The sequence below is a fragment of the Salmo salar genome, chromosome 12 (genome assembly GCF_965601325.2).
Source record: "Salmo salar chromosome 12, fSalSal1, whole genome shotgun sequence".
Classification (NCBI taxonomy): domain Eukaryota; kingdom Metazoa; phylum Chordata; class Actinopteri; order Salmoniformes; family Salmonidae; genus Salmo; species Salmo salar.
This window is the reverse complement of record NC_138302.1, coordinates 88934383-88956927: the sequence shown is the minus strand read 5'-3', so window position 1 is coordinate 88956927 and position 22545 is coordinate 88934383. Positions and strand designations below refer to the sequence as shown.

The 22545-nt window shown below is 44.9% G+C and overlaps 1 protein-coding gene across 1 annotated transcript; it reads right to left on the bottom strand.

The window, feature by feature from the left end:
- Positions 1 to 4192: 4192 nt before the first annotated feature.
- Positions 4193 to 20179, bottom strand: LOC106565975 (twinfilin-2). The gene is made up of 8 exons (XM_082959570.1): positions 20083 to 20179; positions 16637 to 16641; positions 15490 to 15657; positions 11447 to 11542; positions 11250 to 11327; positions 5563 to 5688; positions 4972 to 5402; positions 4193 to 4299 (listed from the first exon to the last, which is right to left on the bottom strand). The coding sequence occupies exons 1-5, from the start codon at positions 20177 to 20179 to the stop codon at positions 11325 to 11327; spliced, it is 369 nt and encodes a 122-aa protein (XP_082815696.1). The 3' UTR covers positions 4193 to 4299; positions 4972 to 5402; positions 5563 to 5688; positions 11250 to 11324.
- Between the last annotated feature and the right edge of the window lie 2366 nt (positions 20180 to 22545).

Below are 22545 nucleotides of genomic sequence, written 5' to 3'. Positions count from 1 at the left end.
AACTGGTATGGCATACCACACTTTATTTTGCCTGGACCATACCGCCTTACTTTCACCCCTGCTTATAAACAAATGTGATGTTAGGTCTGGTGTGGTGGCCTAACATTAATTTGCCACTGAAATGGCTCGTTATTTGTGATAGATTTGTTCAGTAGAGTAAGGTAAGCTTTGAAACAAACTGTTGAAAAGGTAATTGAATTCGTCATCCAGCTGGGCTGACCTGGCTGGAAACCCACTGTTGTACAGGCTTTTGTCTCTGACCAGCACCAATAAACCTGTTTCAATGAATCAAGGGCTTGATGATTGAATCAGGCCCGTAGCAGTACTAAACTGGAACTGTGTGGGGGACCAGTATTGAACGACAATACACTGTTGAAGAAATGTTGTGTAATATGTCAATAGATATGGATTTTTGGGGTGCCTTTACCTTATGTTAGTCTAAACATGTAAAAAGTGTCAGATGTTTTAATTAACCTGCTCTCAAAGGCATGTGGGCTATTAGGATACTCGCTATTTAAATTAAGAAATTCCTTGCCGATCTTAATTAACAGGCTCTAAGCTCTGTGGTATTTATGCATGGCTGCCTGTGCATGTTGACAATCTGTGCTTATGTTAAAAGATGGTCATTTGCTTCCTCAACAGGCCAGTCAGTGGTGCAGCAGTCTAGTCAGTGTCCTCCCTGTCCCCTCTGTGTGTCCTTTAATAGCTGCCACAAGAGGCTCTCTTGTAATCATGCATCATCAGTCCCATGCAGTTTGTGTTTTTTTTTTTTTTACTTATCATTTCAGTGATAAGAAAAAGACAACATACTGAAAAACATCTCCATTTCATTTAGAATTCCTCTCATTATCATCTGTTTTTACAAACATGTTTGATGCCAAACATTTAGTGGCAACAGGCAAGGTATGGACAACTAGGGTTGCAAAATTCTAGTAATATTCCACAAATGCCCTGGTTTTCCAGAAAAACTGGTTGGAAGATTCCTGGAGTCACCAGGGAATAAGCAGGAAATCCAGGAATCCTCTAACCAGGATTTCCGGGGGGGGGGGGGGGGGGGGGAATGGGAATTTGGGGAAAGTTACCAGAATTTTTTTAAACCTATGGACAACACATCAGATGGACAGGCTTCTTCTGTAGGTCTATGTGACATTTGCAATAGAGAAATTTGGCTGAGGCATCTGTAAGACCATCCATTGGTCTTTCATGTTTGTCAGTCCATCTGTGTGTGTAACATATGCCTCTTGGAGGGAACACAACACCCTGCTACATCTCAACTCCCCGTGGAGTGAAAAAAAGTATGTGATCTTAGGTGCGGGGAAAGACGACAGAGGCAGAGAAAAATACTGTTACAGGGAATTTATTATTCCTTAAAACACGATAAGGTGGGGGGGGAAAGGGGCTGGACCTAACCAAAGCAAAGAAAATAAGTTAAAGAGTCCCCTCTCCTACCTTCCCACTACTTACCAAAGCTTTAGCACCAACTGGCTCACTAACCAAAATACAGGGGGTGGTCCACCCACATCTTACCTAGTGTGCATAGACAGATTAAATACTACGGGTTATGTATGCCTGCATGCATCTTGCCTAAACACTCCCAAGGTGCCTTCCCCTTCTCCCCCAGAACAAATGAAACAGAATAATTACTAATACTGAGTGAACAATTTCAATAACCAAAAACACTAAGTCCTATTGGTATACACATACCTCGGAAGGAGGGGCTACAAAACAACATCCACAACTTTTACTGACCGCCACAACAATCAACACAGGACATAAAAATAAGCTCTTTTTCTGACAAAGCAACACTGACTTTTATCAAGCTGGAGAAGGAGTTGGTAATTGAAGAGCCAGCCGTTTCCCCTGACGAGAGGGAGGGGTCAGAGCTCCAATCAGCGATGGGGCCAACCAATCAGCTGCAAACACAATCGTGTGTCAGAGCGTACTCATCTGCCAACACTAATGCCTGGGCCAATGTCGCCACTTTCTGTTCATTTAAATGAACTACAAGTCTATCAGGCAGGTTTCTTTTAAAATCCTCCAACAGCATCAAATCCCGAATATCAGCAAAGGTGTTAGCTTTGCTGGCTGAACACCAGTGATTAAACAGACTTTTTGTCCCTAGCAAACTCAAAAGTACAGTGAGAGGGTTTTTGTGGTTCCTGAAGCCCTGCCTATAAGCTTCAGGCACCAACTCATAAGCCCGCAACAGTTGTAACTTTATCTTACTGTAAACTGTCTTCCAGGGAGAGAGCAGCTACTAATTCCTAGACAATATACATTGCAACTTGAGCGGCCAAACTGCGAGTGGCCTATGCAGTGCAGCGGCCACATGCTCAAACGTAGAGAAATAGGAATCAACTTCCGACTCACGAAATGTAGGGACTAAAGCAATATTTTAACTCACTTCGAAGTGGGCTTGATGACGGACAGGTTGTCAGCGTCTAGCTCCAGTGGTCGGATCCTCACCTCCTTGTCTGCTTCTAGTTCCATTTTCCTAATTTCTAAATCAAACTCCAGCTGTCTAACGCGCTCTTTATCTTTTAGCTCTATTTCCAAACGGGCCAGCCTCACCTTTAGCCTAGAGGTCCCGTCTGAACAACCCGAAGCAGAAGATAAAGGGTCAAATCGGGGTAAGGTAAAGGGGGTACGAGCAACCCCTTCCTCCACGCCGTCCTCCGACTTGGCATCGGTAGGTCTACCCATCTCTCCTGAAGCCTCCCTCTCCTCATCTTTCAACGAGAAAATTAGTTCTCACTAAACCCTCCTTGACTATCACCAAAAGCACAGCCTTTAGGGCTTTCTCAGGGATGGAGAGTTCATAATGGTCAGCTATGGCGCAAAGCTCTACTTTATGCAACCCCACCAACCGAGGGCGCTTCAATAAAATTGGAGAAGGCTGAGGCAGCCATTTTGTACACAGCAGCCTACTGAACACACGTAAACTAAACAAGTCATCCCAACTCACAACCTTACCCCCACGCCTCAATCACAGAGAGCTCAGAGCAGCGGGGTCCTGTGAATTTAATAATCCCGGATGAGCTCCCATGATGTTACGTATGCCTCTTGGAGGGAACGCAACACCCTGCTACATCTCAACTCCCCGTGGAGTGAAATAAAGTATGTGATCGTAGGTGCAGGGAAAGAAGACAGAGGCAGAGAAAAATACAGAGAAAAATTCCGTTACAGGGAATTGATTATTCCTTAAACACGGTAAGGTGGGGGAAAAGGGGCTGGACGGAACCAAAGAAAAGAAAGTAAGTTAAAGAGTCCCCTCTTCTACCTCTCCTACCTTCCCACTACTTACCTAACCTTTAGCACCAACTGGCGCGCTAACCAAAATACAGGGGGTGGTCCCCCCAGGTCTTACCTAGTGTGCATAAACAGATTAAATACTACGGGTTATGTATGCCCGCAGGCCTCTTGCCTAAGCACTCCCAAGGTGCATTCCCCTTCCCCCCTGGGAACAAATGAAACAGAATAATTACTAATACTTAGTGTTTTTGGTTATTGAAATATTGGCATACACAATCCTCGGAAGGAGCGGCTACAAAATAATATCCACAAAACTTTTACTGACCGCCACAACAAATCAACACAGGACATAAAAATAAGCTATTTTTCTGACAAAGGAACACTGACTTTTATCAAGCTGGAGAAGGAGTTGGTAATTGAAGAGCCAGCCGTTTCCCCTGACGAGAGGGAGGGGTCAGAGCTCCAATCAGCGATGGGGCCAACCAATCAGCTGCTTGAGGAATCCAGGATTCCATTTCCTGAAATACACACATACACATACAAACCCACAACAACACAGAAACTGGGGAACGTAACAGTATATGTAAGGTTTTTAAAAGTGACACAGAGAGAGAATGAGAAAAACATTGATTTCCTTAGTTTTACACTATTGTTGATGTTAATGAATAGCATGTACAGTAATGACAAGCAAAGGGAGGTGAAAATAAAAATGACAGGAGAAATCTGTTCATGTTCTTCTCTTTTTCCTTCCTCGTGGCCAAACAAGCTGCCAGATGGCGTGGCAACTGGAGGATGAGGATTGAGGGCAGGGCTGGGCTGGGGAAGGCTAGGGAAGGCTTGGGCTGGGGTGATGACAAAGCTCTTTCCCTCTCTCTAACTCTCCAGCCTGCCCTCCCCATCCGCTGGACCCTTGATGAGGCGCTTACTGCCTCTCTTCTCTGCTGGTCCACCAGGCTTGGCGAAGGCCTGCTGGAAGGCATGCTGCTTAGGATGAACCACATCATACAGGAACTCCTCTGTCAACTCATCCCCATTGTCAATTTCCATCTGCACACAGACACAATAACACAGAGTAAATACACAGAGTTGATACAATAATACAGAGTAAATACAATAACACACAGTAAATACAATAACACAGATTAATAATACAGAGTAAATACAATATGCAGAGTATTAACACACAGTAAATACAGTAACACCGTAATAATACAGAGTAAATACAATAACATAGTAAATACAATAACACGCAGTAAATACAATACACAGAATAAATATAACACAGTAAACATAGTAACAACAGAGTAAATACAATAATTCCCAGTAATAACACATAGTAAATATTATAACAGAGTAAATACAATAACATTGAGTAAATACAATAACACATAGTAAACACAATAGCACAGAGTAGTAACAGAGTAAATACAATAACACAGAGTAATAACACAGTGTGAATACAATTAAAGAGTAAACACAATAACACAAAGTAACTACAATAACAGAGTAATAACACAGAGTAAATACAATAACACAGAGTAATAACACAGTGTGAGTACAATTAAAGAGTAAATACAATAACACAGAGTAAATACAATAACAGAGTAAATGTGCACTGCCACTCAGGCACAGAGCAATATTGTAAAAACAATATTGCTCTGTGTTGTAAAAACACAAAGACCACATTGTGTATGCAATATCTGAATTTCGGCGGATGACCTTTTTGGCAACCTCCAGATGGTAATCTTTCTCCACCTCATCCAGCAGTCGACTCTTACAACTGGAGTAACAGCATCCGCTCTTTAATGCTACAGCTGTAACCTGGCATGGAGTAGATGAACACTGAGAGGAAGTGAAAGAGGGGGGTTGGACCTGCTACTCTTTGTTCAGTATTTATGGCATTATAATAGTGCACCATTGTATTTTTATTTAATTGAATTAAGGGAGAGAGAGAGAGAGAGTAGAATGATCAGGGCAGAAAACCAATGACTGAGACTGACCCACAGATTCCAAGTAATCCCTTTCATGGGAGTGTTTATAGAGGAAGAAGAGGTGTCTGGGCGTATCCGTGGAACCCTACAAGGCAGCTCATGGGCCTCTGTCGGGTCGGAATGGACCAGCTCTATCATTTCTTTCTCTGTGTCCAACTTCTGCAACACACATATTACACAGCTACCACTGAGATGACTGTGTATGGCTCAGGCAGTGTGCCTTGGGTCAGAATACATGGCTATTATCGCTGAGATTGTGGCCACTAGAGATATCAATCGTTTGTATTTGGTTGGCTAATGGCATTTCTATATGGCTCACCAGCTGTATGTAGTTGATGTGTTTCTGTGCAAGTTGTTGTAGAACCCATTTGGCATCCTCCTGCAGTAGGAAAGCAAGGCCCTGCAGTGTTTGGCTCTTACTCTCTACACTGGTCTCTGTTTTCACCTAATGGGGGTAGCATATACACAGACACACAACATTATTACTTAAAGGGATACTACAGGAGTTTGTAAATTCATCTACTTCCCCAGAGTCAGATGAACTTGTGGATACCATTTTAATGCCTCTGTGTGAAGGATGTTAGAGGTAGTTTCATTAGCCAATGCTAACTAGCAATTGTGCTAGCGCTAGTTAGCAACTTCCTTCAAACTGCACTCAGAGACATAAAAATGGTTTCCACGAGTTCATCTGACTCTGGGGAAGTAGATAAAGGGCTTCATTGCCAAAAAAACAAGTATCCCTTTACAAGAAAATGCAGAATAACATTTTTAACGAAATAGTATATATTGTGTTCACACAGGTGTGCAGTCTGCACGGACACATTTATGGACATGTGCTATGCTCTCTCACTTACACTCTCTCTAGTCTAGACAGTGCCAGTCACTGCCGTTCAAAGAGGAGGCTAGTGTTATTCATTCCCCTTGAATAATGATTACCTTGAATTTAGTTTACAAATATTTTCTAAATTATTTAAGTGATACATTAGAATTGTTGGGGTCAAACCAGTGTTACTGTTTCCCAGTTGTCGGTCATTGTCACGACTTCTTCCGAAGTCGATGCCCCTCCTTGTTCGGGTGGTGCTCGGCAGTCGACGTCACCGGTCTTCTAGCCATCATTGATCAATTTTTCATTTTCCATTGGTTTTGTCTTGTCTTCCTACACACCTGGTTCCAATCCCATTCATTACATGTTGTGTATTTAACCCTCTGTTTCCCCTCATGTCCTTGTCAGAGATTGTTTGTTGTTATGTGCTCGTGTTGTTGGATTGGTGCGCGATGGGTTATTGTACCCATGTTTATTTTATCATGTACTTTTGTTTTGGACTTGTTTTTACTTTATTAAACTACTCCAGTTACACCAAGTTTGTTTCTCTTGCGCCTGACTTCCCTGCCACCTACACACACACAACGTGACAGAATCTCTGACCAGAATATGAACTCAGCAGGAGAAGGTACATGGAGGTGGAGGAGCGCGTCCAGGAGCATGCGGAGAAGTTTCACCATCTGTGCGCCGCCGTGGATCGCGTTGTCCAGAATATGGACTGCTGGGAGAGACAGGGAGTTCTTCCAGTGCCTCCACCAGCCCAACCGGGGTCTATCCTGAGCACCCTGGAGTGGGCCAGCGTCGTGTGTGGAGAGGGAGATGCGGCGTTGGACCATTTTGAGGAGTTCACCCGCCGTTTTCGGGCAGTCTTCGACCACCCACCCGATGGCAGAGCGGTGGGTGAGCGCCTCTACCATCTGAGGCTGGAGACGAGGAGCGTCCAGGAGTTTGCCCTGGAGTTTAGGACCCTGGCAGCCGGCGCGGGATGGAACCACAGGGCCCTGATCGACCACTACCGCTGCAGTCTGCGCGAGGACATCCGTCGGGAGCTGGCCTGCAGAGACACCACCCTCACCTTCGACCAGCTGGTGGATCTGTCCATCCGGCTGGACAACCTGCTGGCTGCTCGTGGACGTCCAGATCGGGGTCTGGTGGTTCCATCCTCCCGCACCCCCTCTCCAATACCCATGGAGCTGGGAGGGGCGGTGTCAGGGAGACCGGAGGGGGTTCCCGCTCGTGCACCATCTGTGGCCGCAGAGGTCACACTGCTGGTTGGTGCCGGGTTGGTTCCTCTGGGAATCGAGGCAGCAGGCAGGGTGCTCTGGTGTCACCCCAGGTGAGCTGGCACCATTCTCACCCAGAGCCCTCTGTTGCACATATATTTGTGTCTGTCACTTTTCCTAAATTTTCCCCGTGTTCCAGCATAAGGCGCTAGTAGATTCAGGTGTGGCTGGGAATTTCATTGATCAAGCTCTTGCTCGTAGTTTAGGGATCCCCATTGTACCCGTGGATGTGCCTTTCCCCGTTCACACCTTAGATAGTCGACCATTAGGGTCAGGGTTTATCAGGGAGGCCACCGCTCCTTTGAGTATGGTGACGCAGAGGGGTCACACGGAAAAGATTAGTCTTTTCCTTATTGACTCTCCTGCGTATCCCTTGGTGCTGGGCCTACCCTGGTTAACTTGTCATAACCCCACCTTTTCTTGGCCACAGAGGGCTCTCACGGGGTGGTCATGAGAGTGCTCAGGTAGGTGTTTAGGGGTTTCTGTTGGTGCTACTATGGTGGAAAGTCCAGACCAGGTCTCCACCGTGCGCATTCCCCCTGAATATGCCGATTTGGCTCTCGCCTTCTGTAAAAAGAAGGCGACTCAATTTCTACCCCATCAACGGGGGATTGTGCGATAAATCTCATGGTAGACGCTGCACCTCCCAGGAGTCACGTGTATCCCCTGTCACAAGCGGAGACGGTGGCTATGGAAACATATGTCTCCGAATTCCTGTGTCAGGGGTACATTCGGTTCTCTACTTCAACCGTCTCCTCGAGTTTCTTTTTTGTGAAGAAGGATGGAGGTCTGCGTCCGTGCATTGATTATCGAGATCTCAATTAAATCCCGGTGGGGTACAGTTACCCGCTAGCTACCTCTGATCGCCACGGCGATTGAGTCAATGCACGGGGCGCGCTTCTTCACTAAACTGGATCTCAGGAGTGCGTACAACCTGGTGCATATCCGAGAGGGAGACGAGTGGAAGACGGCATTTAGTACCACCTCAGGGCATTATGAGTACCTCGTCATGCCGTATGGGTTGAAGAATGCTCCATCAGTCTTCCAATCCTTTGTAGACGAGATTTTCAGGGACCTGCAGGGTGTAGTGGTGTATATCGATGACATTCTGATATACTCCGCTACACGTGCTGAGCATGTGTCCCTGGTGCGCAGAGTGCTTGGTCGCCTGTTGGAGCATGACCTGTACGTCAAGGCTGAGAAATGCCTGTTCTTTCAACAGTCCGTCTCCTTCTTAGGGTATCGCCTTTCCACGTCAGGAGTGGAGATGGAGAGTGCGTAATTGGCCGACTCCCACCACGGTGAAGGAGGTGCAGCGATTCTTAGGGTTTGCCAACTATGACCGGAGGTTTAGCCGGGGTTTTGGTCAGGTAGCTGCTCCCATTACCTCACTGCTGAAGGGGGGCCCGGTGCGCTTGCAGTGGTCGGCTGGAGCGGACAGGGCTTTTAGGCACCTGAAGGCTCTGTTTACCTCGGCTCCTGTGTTGGCCCTTCCGGATCCCTCTTTGGCGTTCATAGTGGAGGTGGATGCGTCCGAGGCTGTGATAGGAGCTGTGCTCTCTCAGCGCTCGGGTACGCCACCAAAGCTCCGCCCCTGTGCCTTCTTCTCTAAGAAGCTCAGCCCAGTGGACCGAAACTATGATGTGGGGGACCGGGAGCTGTTGGCTGTCGTCAAGGCTTTGAAGGCGTGGAGACATTGGCTTGAGGGGGCTAAACACCCCTTTCTCATCTGGACTGACCACCGCAATCTGGAGTACATCCGGGAGGCGAGGAGTGTGAATCCTCGCCAGGCAAGGTGGGCCATGTGTTTCACCCATTTTGTGTTTACCCTCTCTTACAGACCAGGCTCCCAGAACGTTAAGGCAGATAAACTGTCCCGGCTGTATGACACAGAGGAGCGGTCCATGGATCCTACTCCCATACTCCCAGACTCTTGTTTGGTGGCGCCGGTAGTGTGGGAGCTGGACGCGGACATTGAGCGGGCGTCACGTGCAGAGCCCGTTCCCCCTCAGTGTCCAGCTGGGCGTCTGTACATTCTGTCTGCTGTCCACGACTGGTTGATCTATTGGGCCCACATGTCACCCTCTTCTGGTCATCATGGGATCGGTCGGACAGTGCGCTGTCTTAGTGGGAGGTATTGGTGGCCCACTTTAGCTATGGACGTGAGGGTTTATGTTTCCTCCTGCTCAGTGTGCGCCCAGTGCAAGGCTCCTAGACACCTGCCCAGAGGTAAGTTACACCCCTTACCCGTTCCACAACGGCCGTGGTCGCACCTGTCGGTGGATTTCCTAACCGATCTTCCACCTTCGCAGGGTAACACCATGATCCTGGTCGTTGTGGATTGTTTTTCTAAGTCCTGTCGTCTCCTCCCTTTGCCCGGTCTCCCTACGGCCCTACAAACTGCGAAGGCCCTGTTTACACACGTCTTCCGGCACTACGGGGTGCCTGAGGATATAGTGTCTGATTGAGGTCCCCAGTTCACGTCAAGGGTCTGGAAGGCATTCATGGACCGTCTGGGGGTCTCGGTCAGCCTTACCTCAGGTTTTCACCCCGAGAGTAACGGGCAGGTGGAGAGAGTTAACCAGGATGTGGGTAGGTTTCTGATGTCTTATTGCCAGGACTGGCCGGGGGTGTGGGTGGCGTTTGTGCCATGGGCAGAGATGGCCCAGAACTCCCTCCGCCACTCCTCCACTAACCTCTCTCCCTTTCAGTGTGTGTTGGGGTATCAGCCGGTTCTGGCTCCTTGGCATCAGAGTCAGACCGAGGCTCCTGCGGTGGACAACTGATTCCGGCACACGGAGGAAACATGAGACACCGCCCACGTCCACCTTCAGCACGTCGGAGTGAGGCCACGGTGTTTGCACCGGGGGACAGGGTCTGGCTCTCGACCCAAAGCCTGCCTTGCCGGAAGCTGGGTCCGCGGTTTGTGGGGCCGTTTAAAGTTCTGAGGAGAGTGAACGAGGTATGTTATAGGTTACAGCTTCCCCCCGATTACCGCATTAACCCCTCGTTCCATGTGTCTCTCCTCAGGCCGGTGGTGGCTGGCCCGCTCCAGGAGGCTGAGGTGCGGGAGGTTCCTCCGCCCCCTCTGGACATCGAGGGGGCCCCAGCATACTCCGTTTGATCCATCCTGGATTCGAGACGTCGGGCGAGGGGCCTTCAGTACCTCATGGATTGGGAGGGGTACGGTCCGGAGGAGAGATGCTGGGTTCCGGTGGAGGAGGTGTTAGATCCTTCCCTCCTGCGAGTTCCACCGTCTCCATCTGGATCGCCCTGCACCTCATCCTCCGGGTCGTCCCCGAGGCCGGTGTCGACGCGCTGCTGGAGCCGCGCATCGGGGGGAGGGGTAGTGTCACGACTTCTGCCGAAGTCGATGCCCCTCCTTGTTCGGGCGGTGCTCGGCGGTCGATGTCACCGGTCTTTTAGCCATCATTGATTCATTTTTCATTTTCCATTGGTTTTATCTTGTCTTCCTACACACCTGGTTCCAATCCCATTCATTACATGTTTTGTATTTAACCCTCTGTTTCCCCTCATGTCCTTGTCAGAGATTGTTTGTTGTTATGTGCTCGTGTTGGATTGGTGCACAACGGGTTATTGTACCCATGTTTATTATGTACTTTGGTTTTGGAGTTTGTTTTTACTTTATTAAACTACTCCAGTTACACCAAGTTTGTTTCTCCTGCGCCTGACTTCCCTGCCACCTACACACACGACGTGACAGTTATGCAGGGTTAATGTAGAAAGCATGGTCATTAGTTGAGGTAAATGTGTGACCCTCCTTATCTTAGTTGATGAGGGACTCCACCATTCTGTCCTCAGTATGTGAAAACACACATGTACTAATAATTAACCTGCTCGATGCCGGTTAATTAACCTAGTCGATGCTTGTCGTCTCACCTCAGCAGCTGTGAGTGGGGCAGGGCCGGAGCTGGTGGACACATGGCGTTGATACCCCTCCAGACTGATGTCCTCCTACTGAGAGCAAATAAGAGGTCAGCCATTTAGGGAAGGCTGAGAACCAACAGGTCTAACCTCATTAGTCAGGTGAGAGCATAACCAGAGTACGTCAGTTAAAAAAATGGCTTCTACTGTACCTCCGCTGTGCCAAACATCTCATCCTTCACATGACCACCACCAAACTCCTTCTTCACTGTGGCACGGGTGGCAGCATTCAGCATCTTCTGTCTCACCTGTAGTACACATTAATGGGTGAATGAGACATGGATCTGAGCGAAATGTGTTTGCTGTGAACATGATAGTATGTGTGTGTGTTGCACACAAGGTTATTATAGTTTTGTGATTTAATATTAGTTTTTATTTCTATTCATTTTAGATTTTATTTGAAATTCTGTTTAGTTTCAGTTCGTTTTCAGACTTGATTTACTAGTTTTCATTTAATTTTAGTTTGATTAAAACATTTCTATTTTGTTTTTATATTATTTAGTTTTAGTTTTAGTGTTAGGGACAGGAAGTAGCCTATACGTGGGAGCCTATTATGCATTGTAGGCCTATATAGTTATTTGGGGGGAGCTGTCCCTTCTTGCTACTGGGGGGTAGTAATACATTGGTCAGGACCATAGACCTGGATAGAAGTAACACATCTCTGTATCTGTTTCATGATGGCGTCTTTGAAAGCATGGGCAGCTCCATTGAGGCCATCTCTATCTTGAAATGGTCCATTTTCTTCTTCACGAGTAAAATGCATTGTTTCCCTCCTGATGACCCAGCTACACTATCATGACTCCAACCGGGTCATCAGGTCATGCCAACTGGATTATCAGGAGGGATCAGCCAATGAAGGTGGAAGTCCCGCCCATTTGACTAAATCAAAATGGTGAATCCTCAATGGAGCTGCCCATGCTAACACAGGCTTTTGGCCACTAGAGGACTTCATTCAACTCCATGGCCAAGACATAGGTTTGGTTAGGTTTAAATTATAAATCAATCCTAATTTGACTTGGATTTAAAGGATAAGCGCCAAGACTGGTGCAAGAAATATGGTGGAAGGAAACTCTCTTGCCCATGTTTACACCAATCCAATGCTTTTTTACCTTTAGTGAAAGTACCTTTATCTGACAGAAAGAGAGAGGGAAAAAACAACAAATGAAGTCATGGCACATTTGACATGTTATGTTTATGTTGCAGGCCCCCATCCACATCGACGGGGATGTAGCAGAGCGGGTCAGAGTGGGTCGTGTTCACCCACGACTGTGTGGCTGCGCACGACTCCAACACCATCATTAAGTTTGCCGATGACATGACCTGATCACTGACGACAATGAGACCACCTATAGAGAGGTGGTCAGTGACCTGGCAGAGCGGTGCCAGAACAACAACCTCTTCCTCATCATCAGTAAGACAATGGATCTGATTGTGGACTACAGGAACTGGAGGGCCGAGCACACCCCCATTCATATTGACAGGGCTGTAGTGGAGCGGGTTGAGAGCTTCACGTTCCTCGGTGTCCACATCACTAAGGAATTTTCATGGTCCACACACACCAACACAGTCGTGAAGAAGGCACGGAAACGCCTCTTCCCCCTCAGGAGGCTGAAAAGATTTGGCATGGGCCCTCAGATTCTCAAAAAGTTCTACAGCTGCACCATTGAGAGCTTCTTGACTGGCTGTATCAACTTTCTGGCATTCGACCGCAAGGCACTACAGAGGGGAGTGCGTACAGGACATCACTTGGGCCGAGCTCCCTGCCATCCAGGACCTCTACCAGGTGGTGTGAGAGGAAGGTCCAAACATTTTTCAAAGACTGCAGCCACCTAAGTCATAGACTTCTCTCTGCCAACGCATGGCAAGCGGTACCGATGCACCAAGTCTAGAACCAACAGGACCCTGAACAGCTTCTACCCCCAAACCATAAGACTACTAAACAGTTAACCAATAGAGCCCCACAGTGGAGGTGTCATAATACCAATAAAAACTAGCGGTCAAACAGGGAAATGGTTCCAATCGTTTTTCCACCATTCATTTTCATTTTTTTAGAACACTTAAAATAAGGGCTGTTTAGACTTACCCTGGCATGACGTTTTGATAACCTTGTAAAACTTGCACAAGACAGTTCACAGAATTGTCCATTTAAGACATTTTGTCAATTTATTTATTACTACATTTAGCTAACATTAGATAGTTAATCCAGAGATTCTTACCTTTGCCTCAATTTGGCAGTCTCATTCAGATCATCATGACATTTGTAGTTCTTTATAATAGCCACATTAGCAGCTAAGTAGAATTTCACTTTTTGGGGGGTAAATACAGGTGAATATATTGATAAAAGTCTTGTGTTAGAGAGATTTACATGGTTATAAAAGCGTCAAGCCAGGCTAAATCTACACAAAACACAGACCTTAAAACACAGTCATTTTAAAATCTTCTATGGAAAAAATGAATGGTAGAAAAAAGATTGGAACCATTTCCCTGTTTGACCACTAGGTTTTATGGGTATTATGACTCATACTGTGCTAGTCTGTTGCTACCCGGACTATCTGCTTTGACCCTTTTTGCACTAACTCTTTTGACTCATCACATACGCTGCTGCTACTGTTTATGATCTATCCTGCTGCCTAGTCACTTTATCCCTACCTATATGTACACATCTACCTAAATTAACTCGTACCCCTGCACATCGACTGTACTGGTACCCCATGTATATAGTCAAGTTATCGTTACTCAATGTGTATTTAGTCCTTGTGTTATTATTTTTCTCTCTGCATTGTTGGGAAGGGCCCATAAGTATGAATTTCACTATTAGTCTACACCTGTTGTTTACAAGCATGTGACAAATAAAATGTGATTTGATTTGACATATATCACTGACTAACCCCTTCAAATAGGGTTAATGAAAACAGCGGCAACAACAGCAAAAACATAAGCAATACAACATTGCTTCACAAATCTATCAGTTCACAGCTAGCCAGCTTGTGTGTGTTTCCGTTCAACCAAACAGGATTTTCTGGTTTATCTTCTGCGTTCCAGAGAGGTGGTCATTTGGTTTCTCAAGCCTGATGACAGTTGTCCTCGGAAAGAAAATATTGTCTCTATGAACGCTTGGGATGCAGGGGCGTAAACCAGATCCAGTGCCACAGGGCACAGCTTTGGATAAACAGCCATCCTTGCCTGCCAGAACTGGAGAGGTGACTCTGTTAACATGCCACCCTTGACCTCTTCCAGGTATTTCCGCAGCTCACACGGGGCACTTAATGCCCAGCCAGGTTGACCTTCCGGTAGGACAGTGACCTCAGACACAATCTTTGATGTGAGGAAGCTATTGTTCTGAAGCACTGCGGTCGAGATGCTTGCATGAGTCATCGTGCTTGCATCTTCCTGGGTCCCTGCTGCTTCACGGCTGTACTATCTGATTTGCTGATGTACAAAAGACTCTGCTTCCCTAATCAGTGGCTACATCTCTGTTGAGCGAAGTGCCAGAGACACGCTTTGGTCCATCAGGTAAGCTGCTGCAGGGGTTGGATAAAAGTTGGCTGCCAGAGAATTCAGTATGCATGCGAAGAGCTCATGCAGTGACTTCAGGAGGACCTGTGCCAACTGTTTTGCAACAGAAGTTGAATGCAAGTGTGCCTCAAGGTTGAGAAGGCACGGCACCACATCAGACAGCGACTGATGTGGTGATTCAGATTGAAGTTGGTCGGTGTGGATTACGAACGGCTCCAACAACTGATTCAGATTGAAGTTGGTCGGTGTGGATTACGAACGGCTCCAACAACTTCAGAAGCTGTTCTAGCTTGGCCCAGTCATGCTTCGTGCTCAACTTAAGATTTATTCCCTGTTAGCTAGTGGTAGCTAGGGATAGTGATGCACAAGCAGGGCCCATTTGAAACATCGACATCCACTGGCAACATTTACCCGCTAGATTCAGAAGCTCGAAAACTCCATTTGATTTTTAACCAAAGTCTAGAAGAAACTAAAACTAAACATAATTTATGATGGTTTTTATTTAACTTAATTTAGTTTTGTATTCAAAGATAATAGTTTCAGTATAGTCTTAGCTTTTCTAAATGTTTTTAGTTGACATTTTTTATTTCAGTTTACTAAATTGTTTTTCATTTATTGTATCTTTTTTAGTTTCAGTTTTCATGTACTATAATAACCTTGGTTGAACGGTTACACATACTGGAGATTGGTCAGGCGACCAGGAGATGAATATCCATTCGTATCCCTGTGCATTCTGGGAGTTGAGGCGGTATAGGATGTAGCAGGGCTCCTTGTCGTCCAGCAGAGGAAGTAGGAAGTGGTTATAGTCATGGTCCCAGCTCTCTGAAAGTCCCCAGCACCAGCTGCTCTGAAAAACAGAGTACAAGTCATTACAGACCTTGACCCATGCTTTGAACATTATTACTCAGCTACACATACACGCAGGTTGGGATGTGTGAAACTTACTCCTCAGCCTGAAGTGTCCCCACTTGTGACACTGAATAGCTAGCTTTTCGTGTGGCGCTGACTGGTAAGATGCTTTGGGAGGGCGGTCACATGTGCTAGAAAAGCAGAGGTTTTGGGTTCAAGCCTCGGTGTGAGCCTAATCAGGGGGAAGTTGTACTCCCTAAGCAAGCAGCGTGACATCCTTTACAGTGGTGCCTATTGTCTCAGATCTACAGTTGCGCTTAGCTCAGCACTAAGGTCGTAGCACATGGTGATGTGTGAAACTTACTCCTCAGCCTGAAGTGTCGCCACTGAATAGCTAACTTTTTGTATGGCACAGACTGATGAGATGCTTAAGGAAGACGGTCATGTGTGCTAGAGAGTCCTGGGTTTGAGTCTCGGTGAGAGCCGAATCAGAAGGAAGTGGTACTGGCTAAGCAAGTAGCGTGACGTCCTTTACACACACGCAAAAACACATTCTCTGTCCACCGAAGCCACTGTAGTCCAGCCAATGCTCTTCTTTTTGCAGTGATATCAGACTTCATCTCTTTTACTCCATGCACTGAAGCCTCTTCTGTGGCTTATCTTTCCCCTACTCTTGTGCTTGGCTTAAATGAGTCTCAACACATCAATAACTATTCATCAGGTCTCGGGACCTATTCATCTCACTGGTGTATAGGGACCATTTCATGAGTTGAGTCTGTCAATGATTGACAGTAGCCCACATGGCAGTCCTCGATTGTGCACTCAACTAATTCTCTCTCAATAATATTGACAAGATCAGAAAAGGAACGTTGTTAAATGATCCAGGGTCACTAACTTTGGCATGCACGACGACAGCGGAGGCGCTGTGTTTAAAATGACACATTGGTGGTATTTACTAGAAATAGATCACTAATTACCAGGTCTATAAAATGAGGTCACAGACAAGATGCACACGCACTCGCATAGAATTACGAAACAACATAAAGTCCAATCACAGACAGACGATCAACACATGAAGACAAGTGCACACACACACAGCTCAGAGACAGCGCCAAATAGCTCAATAGCGCAGTGACAGCTCCAAAAAGCAGGAGACAGACAGGAGACCTCATGCATACTTTAAAAAACAGTCCAGAGAAACTTTAGACAGTACCACTGTACCCCATCTGCATACTTGCCCAACTGTTGGCCTATACACCTCCTGGAGATAGGCCCAGACATCAGACTAGACACAACCCTGTAAACTACCCAGAGACAGTCCAACTCGAGCCAGACTCCACACCCATATCAGTCATAGTCTCAGATGTCTACAGTTTGACTGATGGACCATACAGTGCATCAGTAGGCCCACAAGATGTCATAAAAAAGCTGTGAACATCCCAGATGTACTTCATTAAATATCTGTTAACCTCACAGGCCAACCTGTTGTCTCATGGTATGTTTCACACATGTATAGTCTGGCACATAGAGGAAAATAAATCATGTCTGATGAATGTTAGACTTATTTTGTGTGACAGCTCAGCTCACGGATGGACCAAGGAACATCACAGTGTGTGAGAGATCTGGCCATTTGAGTGTTATGCCTGACACCTGGATGAACATCTCCACAGTGGTTTCATGCATGTAGCTGGCTGTTTATTGTTGTGGTAATCTAAGTGTTTTTTATACTGAAAAGCTACCCTGAAAGGATTATCAGAAAATAAGAAGCCCCCTTGCTCCTAATCACGTCATGTTACCTGACTAAAGTGAGTTTCTGCTACAGCTGCTGTTAGCGGCTCATAAGGTGCAATCAACAGTCAGGTTTTGTCATGATGAGTGTCATTAGACAGTGAGTCCAGTGAGGGCTCAGACTATATTTTCCACTAACCCTTCTGAATGGAAGTTTAATGTAACTTGATATCTTGACTGGATCATATACAGTGCCTTGCAAAAGTGTTCAGACCCCTTGGATTTCTTCACATTTTATTGTGTTACAAAGTGGGATTAAAATGGTTTGAATTTACTTTTTTTTGTCAACAATCTACACAAAATACTCTGTAATATCAAAGTGAATTGTCACGTCCTGACCAGTGAAAAGGGTAATTTGCCATAGTAGAATGGTCAGGGCGTGGCAGGGGGGTTGTTTTGTGTGTTTTGGGGTTTGTTTATTTCTAGGGAAATGTGTTCTAGTTTTCATTTTCTATGTTTCGTTTTCCAGTTTTGGCCGAGTATGGTTTCCAATCAGAGGCAGGTGTCTTTCGTTGTCTCTGATTGGACGCCATACTTAGGCAGCCTGTTTTCCTTTGGGTTTTGTGGGTGGTTGTTTTCCGTATAGTCTGTGTACCTTACGGAACTGTTTGTCGTTTGGTTATTTTGAAGATGAGCACTATACACTCTGCACCTTGGTCTAATCCTTTCAATGCTTGTGACAGTGAAAGAAATATCCAAGTTTTATTTTTGAGAAAAACTATTCTGAATTAAAATAAAGTATTTGCGTAAGTATTCAGACCCTTTGTTGGCGCAAGCCTAAATTAGATAAGGAGTAACATTTGGTTTAAAAAATATCACACAAATTACACGGACTCACTCTTTGTGAAATAATAGGGGTTGACATGATTTTTGAATGACTAACCCTTCCTCTGTCCCCCACACATATAACATCTGTAAGGTCCCTCAGTCAAGTATTGAATTTCGCACACAGATTCAACTACAAAGACCAGGGTGCTTTTTGAAAGCCTTAAAAAGAAGGGCAGTGATTGGTAGATGGGTAACAATAACAAATCAGACATGTAATATCTCTTTAAGCATGGTCAAGTTAATAATTATGCTGTGGATGATGTATTAAACCACCCAGACACATCAAAGATACAGTCATCCTTCTGAAGTGAGCTGCAGGACAGGAATGAAACTGCTCAGGGATGTTACCATGAGGCCATTAGTGATTTTAAATCAGCTATAGAGTTCATTGCCTGTGATGGTAGACAACTGAGGATGGATCAACAACACTGTAGTGACTCACAATAATGACCTAAATGAGAGAGTGAAAAAAATACAAATATACAGAATAACAAATATTACAAAACATGCATCTTGTATGCAACAAGGCACTAAAGTAATAGTGTAAAATAACACAGCAAAGGAATACACTTTTTGGCCTACTGTGAAGCCTCATGTTTGGGGAAAATCCAACCAAACACATCACTGAGTAACTGCCTCCTTATTTTTAAGCACGGTGGTGGCTGCATCATGTTATGGCTATACTTGACATTGGCAAATACTGGGGAGTTTTTCAGGATAAAAAGCAATGGGATGTAGCTACTGTAAGCTCTGGCAAAATCCTAGAGGAAAACCTGCTTCAGTCTGCTTTACACCAGACACTGGGAGATGGATTCACCTTTCAGCAGGACAATAACTTACAACACAAGGCCAAATCTACACTGGAGTTGCTTACTAAGAGACAGTGAATGTTCCTGAGTGGCCAAGTAAGTTACAGGTATTACTTAAATCTGCTTGAAAATCTATGGCAAGTTTTGAAAATTGCTGTCTAGCCATGATCCCCAACATCTTGACAGAGCTTGAAGAATTTTGAAAATAATAATTGGCAAATATTCCACAATCCAGGTGTGCAAAGCTCTTAGAGACTTGCCCAAGAAGACTCACAGCTGTAATCGATGCCAAAGGTGTTTGTAAGTAAGTAAGCATTTCACTGTAAGGTCTACACGTGTTGTATTTGGCGGATGTGACAAATACAATTTGATTTGTTTCTAACATATTGACTCAAGGAACTGAATACTTATGCAACGACTATATTTTAGTTATTACATTTTAATTCATCTTTAAAAAATATTGCAAGTGTTCTTCCACTTTGACATTACAGAGTATTTTGTGTCGATTGTTGACAAAAAATGACAATTCAATCCATTTTAATCCCACTTTGTAACACAATAAAATGTCTGAATACTTTTGCAAGGCACTGTAAACCTTGACAACTTGCCCACCATCACAAAGTTGAGGAAAGCAGTCAGTCTCTCTTGCAATTCCTTTCAACAGACTGAATGCATCATCTGACCAAACACATTGTGAAATGTTTGTTCTTATTCAACTCAATGACATCTCCACCAGCGTCATACACACAATCAAGTGACTGAACAGCAGAACAGCGAACAACATGGATAACTCACACACACCTTCACAAATACACACATCATCATACAAAACACACAGTTAGATCAGTTTAATCACATAACACTGGCAATTCAGGAGAAATAATTCAAGATATCCAAATAATATACATTTTGTTGCGCTGCCTTACCAAGACCCCTCCCGTCCTAGATCCCTCCTGCCCCTGCAACCTGACTCCACCGCTGTCCCCTGGGTCACTCACCGTCCTGGATCTGCACCTGGATGAGGCGGATAGCTTCACCCCTTGCCCTGGCCAAGAACTCCCCTAGTTCTGGCGTCACGACGAGAACCAGAAACATGGCAGTTCATCACAAAGTATGTCCCACCCGCCGTGTGCTGTAGGGGGGAGGGGGGTTGAGAGACAGAGACGGTAGAGCCAAGCCAAGTCCCAGAGCAGATGATGGAGATTTAGCCCAGCCAAAAAAAGACACACAATGGGGTAACCTGCGGCAATAACTGCACTGATAAAGCCTGCGTGACTAAGCACTGGTCTGAGTGAGTGTGACTGTATGATGAGGACACAGCCTAAGTAACTACGGCAGGATCATGTGTGTTCAGAGAGGCAACCTGATCCCCTCTCTCCCAAATTTAGCTGCTACTGACTGTCCAGCCTGTCCATCATCCTCCCCACCCCCAGCCCACCAGGGTCTGCTTGAGAGACGAACTAGTGACCAGAAAACCTTAAAACCACACTCACCTGAGCCCCTGACCCAGTGGCATTTCTGTTAAACTGTTTTCAACAATATTTGATTGTAATTTGGTGCACTGTTCAGTGGTGGAGATAAGTAAATGGAGGACTGAAGACTACTGACAAAGACTGCAGAGATATGTGTTTAATGGACGTGTACGGCACACAATCTGTCACAAGGGAACATTTGTGTTAACGCACAGTTACCAACAATGAAGAATAACAATGGTCCAAATATTGAACCTAGCGGCATCAAGTGATTGAACTTAATGGCCTTTTTTGTAATTCTGATTTCAATAATTACTCAGAAAACCAATTCCAAGGCCTTCGTGCAAACTCAAGCATTTTAGTTTATCTAAGAGAATGAGATGGTGAATTAGACCAAAGGCCTTGGTAAAAAATCTATATGGCCCCTATGACATAAACAGATTAGCTGAGTTCAGCTGCTGCAGGCCATTCGCTGGTGTGGGTTTGTCTAATACCGAAAAGAATTCAGATCATACATCAATCCCATGCTTCTTGCACTATGAGTATCAACTGCATTCAATCCCAGTGTATGTGCTACTACTGTATGTCCAGGGAACAGTTTTAAAATGTTTTTAATCCAGATCAAAACAATCATGTGTTGAGTGAAATCCTGTTCATCAATTGGATTCTGTTTCCCCATAATTGTTAACTTTTTTTCTGGACATTTTGTGCGTGCAATTAGGATTTAACTAGACATCCTCCACTAGTCTAGCAAATTCGCACACGCTTGTCTCTTTAAAGAGCCAGGAAGGATTTTGTGTTGGCATATCAAACAGAAGTCAAAACGAAACCAAACTATAAGAATGTAGTTGTAATATAATCCACTGTAGACTATGACAGATTTTGTTGACAGTATATTTTTCTTAGGAACATTGAGAGCATGTACTTCATGGACTACTTTTTGATCTGAATAGAAGTAATTAGTTATAAATTATGAATATAGATGTATCTTTTTGTGAAGATAACTTGGTTGTAGTGAGCTACTGTCACTGTAAGTGGTTGACAACATCTAATTAGGGACACAGTAATAAAAACACAAACATTTTCATCCTAATTCAATGTTCTGAGAAACTGGCCCACGGTTAGAATCTATTTCAAGAACTCTGTTTGAATTCCCTGAAATGCCTGACTACCATTACCCCTAATGCAATTCTAAAATTAGGAACCACAAGCGCCTTTTTGCATTCATTGTAAATTGAAATTTCTCACCTTCCAAGAATAGCATGACTGCTTCAATCACTGACCTCTTCCTAGTTTGTTTCCCTTGAAGTCACAGATGACAATTAACTAAATTGTCATCTGTGACTTCAAGCAGCAGGTTTCAGAGTATTGCTGCCAATTGACCTTGTTCAGGGGTAGACATACTCCTTTCCAAGAAGACAGTGGTAATGCAGTCTAAAGTAAATATTGTGGTTTTATCACGAGAGGTTGAATTTAACTGTGGAAACGAGCTTACTTGTTGATTCTCACCCTACGCCTTGACATATTTCCATCTTCATTAAATGCATGTTAACTTTTATTTAGGCAGGGAATCCCATTGAGACCAACGTCTCTTTTACAAGGGATCCATGCATGACTTGGTTGGTCAATCATTCCCATGTTCCTGCTTGCCTTGTCATAAATCATCCATAACTCAGTAATGCGCACTGTTCTTTGAGGCTGGGCAAGTATTAAGGGAGGGGGTCTGGAAGAGCTATTGATTGTCAGAGGAAAAGGGTTTACTCCGTCCAAAATCTTTCCACTAAAATTAAACCACTGAGGAATTCGAATTTGTTCAACAAATGTAATTGCAAATGTGCTAGGTGAAGCTTCTTCAATATACGTTTCATAATAATTGTTAGGTTGTTACGAAATAAATAAGTGGATGCACGTTGCATTTCGGCAACAAAAAACATATTGGAGTTGTGCCCGTTCTCACACACACACACACACACAAACGTTTGCCCTTTC

What these genes read in the sequence shown, in the direction of transcription:
- LOC106565975 (XM_082959570.1), bottom strand. Translation starts at nt 20,179, where the DNA reads ATGTTTCTGGTTCTCGTCGTGACGCCAGAACTAGGGGAGTTCTTGGCC. An exon ending in GGTCGCCTGACCAATCTCCA is followed by an intron (nt 11,543 to 15,489) that starts GTATGTGTAACC and finishes TGTGTACTACAG; the next exon opens with GTGAGACAGAAGATGCTGAA.